The sequence below is a fragment of the Crotalus tigris genome, unplaced genomic scaffold (assembly GCF_016545835.1).
Source record: "Crotalus tigris isolate CLP2741 ecotype Arizona unplaced genomic scaffold, ASM1654583v1 scf7180000020342.816771, whole genome shotgun sequence".
In the NCBI taxonomy this organism is placed as follows: Eukaryota; Metazoa; Chordata; class Lepidosauria; order Squamata; family Viperidae; genus Crotalus; species Crotalus tigris.
The window spans coordinates 338,803-352,824 of record NW_024097975.1 but is presented as its reverse complement, the minus strand read 5'-3'; the positions used below and the strand labels follow the sequence as shown (position 1 = coordinate 352,824).

Below are 14,022 nucleotides of genomic sequence, written 5' to 3'. Positions count from 1 at the left end.
GGAAAAAATGGCGGGCAGCCTTGTTTGGCGACCCCTGTGAAATGGTCGTTCGACCCCAAATGGGGTCCCGACCCACAGGTTGAGAACCACTGACCTAGTAGGACCATGCATGACCACTAGTACTGATTATGCTACCTAGTTTGCGTAATGAAATGTCTACAAGAAAACAACCAAGCTCAAAGAGAACCAAGGACGCCTCAGTAAATCTTCAGTTATAAACCCCAGCTCCAGAAACCCATTTGGGATCTTTTTGAATACAAAGCTTTTATGGGCAATATTTGGAAAGCCCAGGTGTGAGCCCCCCAGCAAAAAACAATCTTAATCTCCCTTCACCCATTGCCATTGCAACTACTTCTTTCCTATTTAAAGAGTGACCTTTCTGTGATTTGTACTCCTGCATCATTTCTCTTTTCATTGCTGTTTATCCACTATCATGTTGCCTTTTGCTTTAAAATCTCTGGGCCCCATTTGGGGCCCTAAGCTCCTTAGAGTAGGTTGCTGGACTTTGATGTCACAATTTTCTACAATTTTCCAATGAAGAAAGATGCACCTTTAAATAGACGTAGCATCCGTAAAACTGGAACAAATTCAATATGTTTGAAGTTTACTTTGTACCTTAATAAGTATATAACATTTTTGCAACCTTATTATACTGGCATCCTTTGAAAGATTTGTCCTAAAAAAAAAGACATCAACAACAAAAGTAAAAGAAGAGATACAATTCTGTAAGACTGCTGTTTGATTGTTGTACGGCATCAGCTGCTTGAGCTGTTCATACCAATTTGTCTTGACTATGACTCTTTGTGAATTAAGCAGGAAATTAAATACAAACTGTTTAAACTGTACTAAGGCAAACTGGACCTTAATACACCCTGCAGTCTGCAAACCCAATAACTGATATAGAAATATAATTGTGGTTGGCTTCTGGTTTCAGTAGAACGTTCCTTCCGAGGTGGAAATGAGAAATGCTTATAGCAATCAAAGGAAAATTCCAAGATTTCAGTGCAATGAAAAGAATCCCTTTTTTTTTTTACCAAGATCATTTATTTTTCTGCCTTGTTGTAACTAATTTTTTCCTACTGTGCACTCCCACAGTATTTCCACTCTCTAATCCTTCACTGACCAATTTTAAGTTGATCTGCAGTCAACTTTCCACCCACAAAACACAGAGAAGAGATAACATGAACTAAGACATTCCCTCAGTTCTTCTTCCAGGCTAAGTCCAACGCTTAACTGCATTAAAAATGAACTCCTAAATTAGCCCATTTTTCAATGAATTTGCTTTTCAATTGGTACTTTCATAAGGATGTCAGCAATATTTCACTGTCCATATGCAGCAGCTAAATACATTAATTTATACTTTGCAGCTCAATTGCACATATCTGAAAAACCCTGTCTTTCTGTATGATTTACAGAATTAACTGCAATTAAGGGTGAACATTTGGTTCACCCTACCTCCCAGGCCTCAGGTAGACAGCATCCTGTTCAAGGCACCTTAAAAGGAAAACATAACTTGGCAATTTCACAGCTCTCCCTTAAAATAACTGCCAGGGGGAGGGGTGCATAACTTCAGACAAATATTGGGCAGATATCTGTTTAAAATCTATATGAGACTGAGCTGCTGTTTGTTTTGATTTTCTCAGGAGTCATGGAAATCCCAAAAGCCTATCTGCAGGGCCGATCAGAGGATTTTCTGTGAAGGATAAAATCATCTGGATCTGTTTCCAACTGGATGCCAAGTATGATATAAGACCTATGGAGTTGTCTCAGTAACGTACTTATCCAGTTATCTGAAAACAGTTTAATTCTGTTGGTCCTGAAGAAGTGGATAGGATCCTCCAAAATGAGTTAGATCTATATCTGTTTTGTTTGGTCAAGGCCATCAAGAGGAGTCATGTGGATGGGTGCATGCAATAGTGAATTCCTCCTTATGTCGTGTGTCCTTTTAAAAAGGTACTAGTGTGCCCCCTCCTCACAAAGCCATCACTAGACAGCACCATTCTGTACAATTGACATCCAGTTTCTCATCTTCCCTTTTAGAGAAGGTGATTGAGAGGATATGGCATTGTAAGGCCAGAGGATCCTGGATCATTTGGACCTTATCTGTCAGGGTTCAGGCCCAGATATGAAACACAAAGAGCATTGGTCACGTTTTTAGATGATCACTGGTGGGAGCAGAATGGAGGTGGTACATCCACTTTTGCTCTTCTTGACCTCTTGGTGGCTTTCAATATCATTGACCAGTTACATCCTTTCCTGGATAGAGAAAATCTTTGCTTGGTCACTCATGCCCTAATCATGTCCCCTTTGGACTATTGTAATGCATTCTACATGGGGCTACCCTTGAAAATATCCAGAAACTGCAGCTGGTACACAATACTGCATTGGGTACTAGTTTGCTTCTGGGTCCAATTCAAGGTGTTGATTATGACCTTTGAAGCTCTACATGGTACAGGCAGGTAACCTGCAAAGCCAGGACATCACCTTACATCAAGCTGTCTCACCTGTTCAAGCAGGCAGGATATACTGCAAACCCCACCATTCAAGAACTTTGACTGGCAGAGTCCAGGAAGAGAGCCTTCCCTGCTGTTGCCTCCACCCTTTGGACCATTCGCTCCCCAGAGATGAGGCCGGCCCTGCCAATTCACTTGGGGCCCATAGAGGACCACCTAGCTATAGGACTGGTTAGAACCTTGAAAGCCCTCCCTGTCTTTTTAAATATTTTATTCTTGTTTTTAACTGTCTCTTATTATAATTTTATATACAGCTCTTATGTTTCTATATCTTACATGTTACTCTGGGAAGGTGATGGGTGGTTTCTAAATGAAATAAACAATTTTTCCAGGAAGCAAAAGTTAGGGATTTTGGTTGCTCCAGGATTTGCATTGTCAGGACACTGATTAAATTACAGGGTTTTTTTTTTTTTTTGTACTCTCTTATTAGTTCTCTGGAGGATTTGCTCTGGTTGAGTCATAGTATGCTCTGCATTCTGATGCCTGCAATGGTGGTGATGATCACATGACCAGCTTTAAAACAGTTTGAAAGGACTCAGTAGTGGAAATAATGCAGATGTGTCCTTAATTGTTTCTGAAGCAATCTATATGATCATCAGAGGGATGCTCAGATTCTAAATATGTGATGGTCTAAATTCAACAATTAATTATCAGAATACCTTTATACTATGTCTCACAAAATGAGCAAAATAGAAGATAAATCTCTTAGTGTACATGAGGGTGGGAGGCAACTAACCCTACCATTTCTGTTTGAAAACGGAAATATTTACAAACATCTCCTCTTCGTAGATCTTAAACTGTACCTAAAGATTGTCCCTTTTAACAACCATTCACACTTACAATGAAAAGTTAAAGCAAAGGAAAGCTGAAGCAAGATCATAAGCACAGCCTGTTTCACTTAGCAATCGCCTTGCTTAACAACTTATTTTATTTTATTTTTAAAATTTATAAGCCGCCCCACTCCCGAAGGACTCTGGGCGGCTAACAATAAAAACACATAAAACATAACAAAACAATACAAAAACAATCATCCAGGGGTAAGGTTTTATAAACCCCAGGCCTGCCGGAAAAGCCAGGTCTTAAGTAGCTTACGGAAGACCAACAGGGTGGGAGCGGTCCTAATCTCTGGGGGGAGCTGATTCCAAAGCGTGGGCGCCATCACAGAGAAGGCCCTCCTCCGCAGCCCTGCCAAATGGCACTGCTTGGCCGACGGGGCCTGAAGGAGGCCCAGCCTGTGGGATCTAACCGGACGTAGGGAACTATGAGGTAGTAGGTGGTCTCGCAAATAGCCTGGCCCTGAGCCATATAGGGCTTTAAAGGTAATGACCAACACCTTGAATTGGACCCGGAGACCAATAGGCAACCAGTGCAGCTCACGGAGGATAGGTGTAACGTGGGTGTATCGAGGAGCACCCACTATCACTCGCGCGGCTGCATTCTGGACCAACTGTAGTCTCCGAATACTTTTCAAGGGTAGCCCCATGTAGAGCGCATTGCAGTAGTCCAAACGTGAGGTGACAAGGGCGTGAGTGACTGTAAGGAGAGCCTCCCGGTCCAGGTAGGGTCGCAACTGGTGCAACAGGCGAACTTGTGCAAAGGTCCTCCCAGCCACAGCCGTCAATTGATGTTCCAAATTCAGCTGTGGATCAAGGAGGACACCCAAGTTGCGAACCCGCTCCGAAGGGGATATATTTTCCCCCGCAAGAGTCAACACTGGACAGTCGACATGATCCTTGGGAGGCAACATCCAAAGCCACTCGGTCTTGTCAGGATTGAACCTGAGTCTGTTAACCCCCATCCAGACCCTCACGGTTTCGAGGCAACGGCCCATCACATCGGCCGCTTCACTGAGAGAGCTCGGGGAGGAGATATATAACTGGGTATCATCAGCATACTGATGAAACCTCACCCCGTGCTGTCTGATGATCTCACCCAGCGGCTTCATATAAATGTTAAATAGGAGGGGAGAGAGGACCGACCCCTGTGGCACGCTGCATTCAAGGGGCCTCGGGGTTGACCTCTGCCCTCCCACCAATACCGATTGCGACCGGCCAGAGAGGTAGGAGGAGAACCATCGTAAAACGGTGCCTCCCACTCCCACCCCTTCGAGTCGTCGCAAAAGGATACCATGATCGATGGTATCGAAAGCCGCTGAGAGGTCAAGTAGCACCAAGACAGAGGAATAACCTCTGTCTTGGGCCCGCCAGAGATCATCCATCAGCGCGACCAAAGTGGTTTCTGTGCTGAAGCCGGGCCTAAAGCCAGATTGAAAAGGGTCTAGATAATCTGCTTCATCCAGAGACCGTCGGAGCTGGAGCGCCACCACTCTCTCTACAACCTTCCTCACAAAGGGGAGATTGGAGACTGGACGGAAGTTATTTAAATCAGCCAGGTCCAGGGTAGGCTTCTTGAGCAGGGGCCTCACAACTGCCTCCTTCAGGGATTGTGGAAAAGACCCCTCCCTCAACAAAGCGTTGATCAACACCTGGAGCCAGCTTCGTGTCACCTCCTTGGCAGCCGAGACCAACCAGGAAGGACACGGGTCCAATAAACAAGTGGAGGCGCTCATTGCTCCCACCACTCTGTCAACATCCTCAGTGGTCACAGACTCAAATTCATCCCATAAAACTGAACTAAGACCTGCCCCAGTCATCTCAAAAGGCCCTGCCCAATCGGAGTCTAGGTCTGTCCGAATCCGACGATTTTGTCTGATAAGAATTGCACAAATTCCTCCGCTCTACCCTGTAAGGGCTCCCCAGCTTCCCGAACATTAAGTAGGGAACGGGTCACCCTAAACAGGGCAGAGGGGCGAGATTCTGCAGACGCAATAAGTGCAACTGAGTTGCACATCCCAATTGTGATTGCTAAATGAGGACACCTGTGCAGCAATCAGCATGACAATAAACACGGTTGAGTCATCTTCTGTCATATACCAATTCATCATCCATGAATTGTTTGTGCACACTATACATGTTTTGGGAAAGAATACAATCCATCAGGTACATTATTGGCTTCGATATTTTTTTTTCAATAGATTTTTCTCCCCCTTTTGGCTTTGTGATTCAGTTTTGCAAAGTGAAAATACAAACTCTAAAAAGTAATTAAATAGAAACATAAATAGTCTGTAAGAATAAAAGCAACCCCCCCCCAAAAGGAAGCTGGAAGGGTACATACTGGGAATCCAGCCATGAAAAAGCAGGAATATTTAGGGCAGAGTGTAGTCCCACCAGACAGTACAACAACTCTTGACACAATGCCTTTTCTGTTTATACTTGTTTAAGCCGAATTGTTTGGGAGGGCAGGCTGAACAACAAAGAGTGATATCATAAAAATAGTCCAATAAGCACTCCTAACACTGTGCGATCCTGAACGCTCACCAAGATAATAAGTACAATTGCTGGAGGGAACATTATATGTGATATATCTTCCCAGATAAACTGCAGCTTGAGAATAGCAATACTATATACACAGTGTCCGTATAAGTGAGCTGCTGCGTTGAGGAATGAGAATAGGATCTCCTTATTGGGGGAAATTCCCCACTCATGTTATTTATGCCATCCATTTTATGTTACCCTCTCCACTGTCACTCTTGCTTTTGGGGTAGAAATCAGTTTTGCTGCAGGGACATTCAAACCTTATGCTATGCAATTCAGGCACAATTGATTTCGTTTCCACAAAGTAGACTAAAGCAGCATCAGTTTTTTCTGCCCTGGCACTATTCTTTTTAAACAGATGAATGTGAACATTCTGAAGGTATTCTTCTTTTTAATATTAACCAGATTTATTTAAACTGCTGCTTACAAAACCAGGCAAGGAAGGGTGTGGCTGTGCTGAAGCCACAAAACTGCAGTCCTGTTTCACTACTTGTTTTGCCCTTGGCTACCAACTAAAAGGCATCATTATTTCAGCCCCTTCTCCCACACACATCTGGTGTTATGATGAGTGGTTGAAATGAGAGTATCTCACAAGGTTTACACTTGTATTTTAAATTTACCATGTATGTATTGTTATTATTTGTTAAATTTATTTTCCACCTCTCTCATCATGGGGTTACTCTAGCCGGCTTACAACAATAAAAACGGAGAAATGAAGTATAAACATGACAGTAGCAGAGTAGTGGAATAATAAACAATGAAAAATAAAATAATGATACAACAGTATGAGAATAAAAGATGGGTGGGTGGGGAAGCAGAGAGCGAGGGGGAAGATGGGGTTTGCAATCCATCTAGTAGCCACCTCCATTGGGTCCCCAGGCCAAACAGCAGAGCCAGGTCGTCAGGCTCTTATGGAAGGATAGGAGGATGGAGGCAGATCTCACCTTGGAGGGTAAGATGTTCCAAAGGGCAGGTGCGACAGTAGAGAAGGCTCTTCTGATTCCCCATAGTCATAGATTTTTTGACCAATGAGAACCGCAGTGGGCCCTCTCTGCTGGCATGAATGAGGCAGGCCTGTCCTAGTGGGAGCAGTCCTTCATCACGTACCTTTAAGGGCTTTAAAAGTCTTAACCAATACCTTAAATTGCACGTAGAAGAGACTGGTAGCTAGCATAGTTTGTGGAGCAGAGGTGTAATATAGGCCATTCTAGGGGCCCCAAAGACTACACTCCTCTCTGCACTTTGAACCAGCTGAAGCTTCTAAATTTTAGATCTGATCTGAATATCCTTTCAGGAAATGGTGCACAGGTGAACCAAGCAACAAAGTCATTCTTTCAAAACACCTATGAGGCAGCCACATTCTATTTTCATGTTAAAAGAGAAAACCTAATGATTGCCATTTACCTAAACCATAGCAGCTTGTATCTGCAAAATTATTAACCAAAGTCAATGCTTAAAGTGAGGATGTCATCTTAACTATGGTGTCTAAGTTAGTCTCAATTATATTAATGAAAATAATGCAAGCCTAAGGATGCCTACTCCCAAGCCTTAAGACGCTTACTAAGGATGTACAGGATTACAGGCAGAATCACCACTTTAAAACACCGCTTTCCTATTTACTAAAAGTAAAAAAAAAATCACCCAGTCATGCTAAGTCATTTGGAGAAAACCTGGGAAACATCCCAACTTCTCTGCAAGACATCATGATTTTTATCTGAGGCTCAGATACTTTTCTCTTTTTTTTTCATTCTTATTTTTATTAATTTTTTTTCTCATCAACATATGTTAATTTTTCCAATCAAGTTGTCTGAAGTTTGCTAAGCTAATACATATTCAATTCCTAATCCTTCATTCTTTTCTCTAACCAAGAATAAAATAAATTTCAAATTTGATAGTAGTCTGTATCTTCTTTGTCTTTCAACCTCATAGTTAATCTGCCAGGTTGAGATACTTTTCCAATGGTTTAATACTTCGGAGACATCAGCCTGAACATTGCTAGGCTACACACAAAGGTATTTAATTAAGTTAAATTAATCAACTCTGGGCGGTTGACTTAAGTGTTGTCTGGGGAGGAGAATGTGGGAAAATTAGAGCAGAGTATAAAATCATCAGAGCTAGCAGTGGGAAACAAGCCTCATTGCTCCGTTTTTGTTTTTGTTTTTTTTTCAGCACAACGAAGGGAAAACCCGCTTCCACTTTGGTCAGGAAAAAAAAAAAGAACATTTCATATCCTCACAACCGCGACTTAGACACGCTTAATCCAAGGACATTATTGGACATCGACATCCATCATATGTTCCATGGAAGACTGAGAAAACCGTCAAGCGCGCTACAAGCACCGTCGCCTCGTTCTATTCTCGCTGATTTAAAAAAAAAAAAAAAAAAGCCGGCAAGACCTGCTCCAAACCCACGCTGCCTGTTTCTCGCGCTCTTACGTCACGGCTCCGCCCCCTGATGCTTGGCGACGTACCTCCGCCTCCTACCCGGAAGCAGCTGAAGGCGATGGCGGCGGAGCCTATGGGGCAACAGTGGGTGCTGGTGGAGATGGTCCAGGCCTTCTATGAGGTGAGAGGCCAAGAATGGCTGGGCTTGGATAAGGGCTCCGCTGAGGGGTTTGGGAACGTCACTTACAGCGCCCCCCCTCCGTATCGTGGGGGAGAGGTCGAAAGCTGCTTTCGGAATTGCATGTCACCTCCCCTCCCCCCCCCAATAAGGGCCGTGACTGAAAAAGGCTCTGGACTTACGGGAAGGGGAAGATGGTCGAGTCCTTGTTAAGAACGGATGGAGTAGAAAGAGGGACTTGAGCCGGGAGGCGAAGGCAGCGTGGTGTTGGTTTGTGTATGGCGCTGGGGATGTATTGAGATCACGTATATTGTAGTGAATACCCCAACAAATGAAACGAGCCGGAGATTCATTTATCCACTTATTGCAGTTGATGTTCGGTATTGTTGGTTTCTGGGATTAGATTTTTGATAAATGTTTAGAAGTTTTGTCTTCTTCCACCATCTCTCTTCCTCCCCCATTTCTTTTACGGCTTTTATTTTTACTTTGAAGGAAGAGATTCTTGCCCATCGTTTGCCCAAGTGTAAAGCTACATTACCGATATCAGCCTATTCCAACTGCATCTTGATAACTAGGCTTTAGATCAGGCAAGATGTTTTTTTTCTGTGTTTTTGGAAGCTTCCCTCAAAGATTATTAGCTAGGTTTTTATGTAGAATAAATGAATTCTGAGCATCTTTACATCTATTCTTGAAATGCCACAATAGCCATAAGAAGTATTAACATTATTTTGAAAATTCCTGTTCAGTTTTGCACACAATTTAAATATCTTCTTTTTATGGATGTGTTATTAAGTATCTCTTAGAATAAAAATGCAAAAATAATTAATTTTGTAATGATAAGGATGCTTCCTGGAAAATCTCACCCTCTATGTTCTACTTAAAGGGGTACTTAAATACTTTCTCTGTTAGACTGGTGTAATTCTCTGAATATTGTTTGTGGACTATATTAGCAGTGACTGACTCGTGTCCTAATGTTGAAAGTTCATTTAAAAGTAAGATTTAGATGCTTATACCAGAAGAAACAAACAGTCATAACATATTGCAGATGGCAAGCACACAAACTTGGCTTAAATTGCTAATAGTATAATTCTACAGGATAAATAATATAATAGTCAACTAGAACCAAAGAAACCTGCATTTATGTCATCCTCAACCAGAGAAGCTCCCTAGATAACTTTGGACCAAGTCACTCACACTTGCTCCTCATGGGAATGTTATTTTGGAGAAAAAGTCAAGGGAAACTGCTATGTATCCTTCCTTTAGTTCTTGTAGGAAAGATAGAAAATAAATTAATGCATTCACACAAATACACACATGCATATATACAAAAACATAAATCATAAACGATAGAAAAAAGAAGTAGGAGTTTAAACCAGGTTGGTTGTTAAGTTTATTTTCACTGTAAAACTATTCCAAAAACATGACCATATGATTTGTAGCTATAAACTTAATGATTCACTTGTACATAGATTGTTGACTGAGAAACTTTTTGATCTATGCTTTAGGGATGGAGATGTCATTTAATCTGTTTAGTCCTACAAAGTAAGTATGGTATGAATTCATTTAATACTGGTCAGCATAGTCCTTCATGAATTACTTAAATACATTTTGAAATGTATACATTTCTCCCTTGTGATTTTGGAGAGCATTACATGAGAGGACAGAGAAAATACTGTGTGCACTCACAGTGGGCATTCATTCACAAACATAAAATTGTTTTCTAACCAGGCATTGTGCGCAGAAGCCTGAAATAAAATCCATCAGGATCATAGAGTTTTAATTCTATGATTGAAAATTTAAAATCATATTAGTTTTATCAGCCTCAAATTAGAGTTCCAACTGTAGGCAGTTAAATTTGTAGCTTCAAAGTCATAGAAATTTTTGCAACACAGTGACGCGTGAATAAAAATAGATGCAGTCCTTTTTTAGTATCCCTAATAAAAATTTTTCCAGTCATATTAGGTCTCAAAAGTAATTCTTAAAAAATTATATAAGTTGTGTTTCAAATAGAACTTAACCATTGCAGAAATTGCCTGTTTGTTATGTGGACTTTTTGAAATAACATAGGTTCATTAATAATTTCTCCTTTTTTTAATTTCTAGGCTCCAGCGTACCACCTTATTTTAGAAGGTATTCTGATCCTATGGATAATCAGACTGCTTTTCTCTAAAACATACAAACTTCAGGAGCGATCTGATCTTACACCTAAGGTCTGGATTTCTAAATTTCTCTCTCCCTCTCCAATCCCCCTCTTCCCTTCTCCCTTTACCTACTCACCCACCAACACAGATACATAACCTCATATATAGTAGTTATAGAAAGTCTACACATCCCCGTTAAAATGTCAAGCTTTTAAAATGTAAAAAAAAACAAAAACAGACCAAGATAAGCCACTTCACAATTCTTTCCACCTTTAATATAATATATATAAGCTATACAGTTCAGTTAAAAAACAAACTGAAATATAAGGGACATTTATTGTAGTTTCTGCAAGAAGCCCTGGGACTGTAAGAAACAGAGATGCATGTCTATCATTGACCAGTCAGTGCAAAGCATCTCAGAATCTAAAAAGTATTATATTCTTTTTATAGCATAATTATTTATGTTACAGTTTCTAGGCATAGTTGGATTTTAAGATTACAGTTTCTGTGCTGTTTCGTATGTTCATCAAAGACTGTTGTAGAAAAAATTTTGGTCAGTTCAAAAAATTGTACAAAAAGAAGTTTTGTAATTGATGCAGCAATCGATTAAGTATTCCTAATATTCTTAGGAAAACTATGAATTGTATAAAGGAGAATTTGATTTAAGGAAATGGCATAAAACTACCTTTAGTAGATTTAAAATGAACATGATTTCATTCTCTTTTCTTACAAATGTGTGGGTGTGTATCTCAAATGCTTACATCCAATTTTTCATTCTTAGTAAATTAGTAAATTGTTGGACTAGGACAAGAGAAACTCAGGCTCAAGTCCATTCTCAGCTATAGATGCTTGGGGAGTGACTTGGACTACAGTAGTGCAGTAGTGTCAAGAGAGGAATCAGCCTGGAGTTGTTACATTCGCACAAGCAATCAAAGTGCAGTTCCCCCCTTGAATTCCATTAATTCTTATCTAGTGCCAGTTTGGTGATTCTTGTATGTAGGAATGAGCAATAAATCAACTTAACTGGAACTTAGTATGTGATCCTGATTCTTCTCACCTGACAAGTAGTCATTCTCTCTCAGGCCAACTTCCTTCATAGGATTGTTGTTATAAAGGAAAATTGAAGGAGAGACTGCTATATATGCCATCTGGAGCTCTAGGAGGAAAGGCAGGGTATCTATCTATTGAACATCATTCAGTACTTCTGTTTCTGTTTGTAACAGGAAAAGGAAGAGTTGATTGAAGAATGGCAGCCAGAACCTCTTGTTCCTCCAGTACCAAAAGATCACCCAGCACTGAATTACAATATTGTTAAAGGGTAAATTTGGATCATCATAATTTTAGCCCAGGTTTTTTTTTACATGTTTACATGAAATATGACTGCGTTTGAAAGTATATACTTCTAGCAGATGTGTTTAGGATTGTGAGCTTGATCACTTTGTACAATAATTATGGCTCGCTATCTTGCAGATTAAGAGAACTGGGTTCAGCACAAATTTAAATTCTAATGTAGAATTGAGTTGTGAAAGATACCAAGTAGGCATAGTAAGTTACTTCATTTTTATCACTCTGCTTAACGGATAAAATAAGCATGCCTAATGGTCCTTAGAAGTCCTGGTGAAGTGAAAAATGTGTTTTCTTTGAAGTTGAACAGATTGTTATAGGTAGGCTGTGGTTTGATTGAACTAAAACCGAACATTTTTCAGTTGTTCCAAATGATGGCTAAAAAGTAGTTTGGAGGGATCTCACAGGGCAAGCAAGGCCACCCTGGTATGCTCCACCAATCTTTCTAATTGGTTATGCGTTGCTTCAAACATGGTGCCTGCTCGCCTCTCATTCTTCCTTTCTGGTATGTCCCTTTAAGGGAGATCAAATGGGCTGGTTGGATACCAATCCTTGAAACATCTTCTGCCTAGAATTCGTATATTTTGGACCTATTTTCTGTTTTGGTCACCTGGATTCACCTGTTCTGGACACTCCATATAACAATGTACATGTTCCTGTTTTTAATTTACTTGGACATTATTAGCATTAGTAATTCTATATTTACTTAATTTATTAATTTACTTAATGTATTAAGTAAACACTCCATATAACAATGTACATGTTCCTGTTTTTAATTTACTCAGACATTATTAGCATTAGTAATTCTATATTTACTTAATTTATTAATTTACTTAATGTATTAAGTAAACACTCCATATAACAATGTACATGTTCCTGTTTTTAATTTACTCAGACATTATTAGCATTAGTAATTCTATATTTACTTAATTTATTAAATTGTTTAGTAATAACAGGCATTATCTATTTAAAGGGCATTCAATCTCAGGCTAAGAAACGTAAGATGTAATTTTAGCTACTCATGAATGGGTATTTTCTACCCTGTTAATTGGGTGGTAGAGCCTGTGCTTTGCCCACAGGACATCTCAGATTCAAAATTTGCCCACAGCGCTACAAATACTACCTACAGTCCTGGCAAGATGCTGCTGGTCAATGTAGACTGTGTTGGGCTAGATGAGACATATCAAACACCTGGCCCGGAGGCCGGATGCGGCCCGCGAAGTGGTTGCATGTGGCCCGCAAAGCCATCCTGGAAACAGTGAGGGAACGGCCCCTGCTGTCTTGGCCCTGGCCGGCCGGGAGCCAATGTACAATTTTGTGGTGGCCATCTATGCTGAAACGCATTCAGTCTTAGCTCCACAAGGCTGTCCAGAAACAGCGAGGAACCGGTCCCTGCTGTGTTGGCCCCGCCCCCTGGGTGCATGCTGGGGAGGTGTTACCCTTTGTGAGGAATGAAGAAATGGACCATGCCTTGGTGCTTGCCCCGATCCCACCCCCTTCTGCCAGAGACCCTCAGATCTGTCCCACTCCTGCCCAGGCTCCCACAGGCACCCTTGACATGAACGATGTAGAGCTGGTCATGCCCACCCAGTAGGCCTCACCCACCCTGGCCACACCCACCCGGCCCCCCAAGAGCAACCGCAATGCTGATGCGGCCCTCAATGAAATTGAGTTTGACACCCCTGGGCTAGATGAATTAACAGTATAACTTTGGTAGCTTCCTGTTTTTTCCTAATAAACATGGAAAAGGGAAAATCTATTTACAGTAATGTTAAAAAGGGCAGTTTCTATAATAAAGGGAGATTTTAACTGCTGCTCTTTTCTTTTTTTCTTTTTATTTTTATTTAAAAGTTTTATAAATTTATTACAATATAAACCCCCCCCACCCCTTCCCCCTCCCCCACTTCCCAGAGCTGATTACAGGGTAAAAAATAAAATAAACAAACATAATCTAACTAACATAAACCAACTATACTATCAATCAAAACCATAACACACTTTAACTCCTTCTCAAAACAAGTATTAACAAATTAGGTGAAAAATAATAATATAATTAAAACTAATAATAATTAAGATCTACTCAAAAGC

At 40.7% G+C, this 14,022-nt stretch overlaps 1 protein-coding gene across 1 annotated transcript in view; it reads left to right on the top strand.

Annotated features, from left to right (window-relative positions):
- The first annotated feature begins 8,309 nt into the window (after nucleotides 1–8,309).
- Nucleotides 8,310–14,022, top strand: part of SPTLC1 (serine palmitoyltransferase long chain base subunit 1) — a 32,708-nt gene continuing 26,995 nt past the window's right edge. Inside the window, exons 1-3 of the mRNA XM_039366508.1 lie at nucleotides 8,310–8,452; nucleotides 10,552–10,659; nucleotides 11,814–11,908. Of these exons, the coding sequence (XP_039222442.1) occupies nucleotides 8,342–8,452; nucleotides 10,552–10,659; nucleotides 11,814–11,908 (314 nt within the window). The 5' untranslated portion in view covers nucleotides 8,310–8,341. The remainder of the gene's footprint in view (nucleotides 8,453–10,551; nucleotides 10,660–11,813; nucleotides 11,909–14,022) is intronic.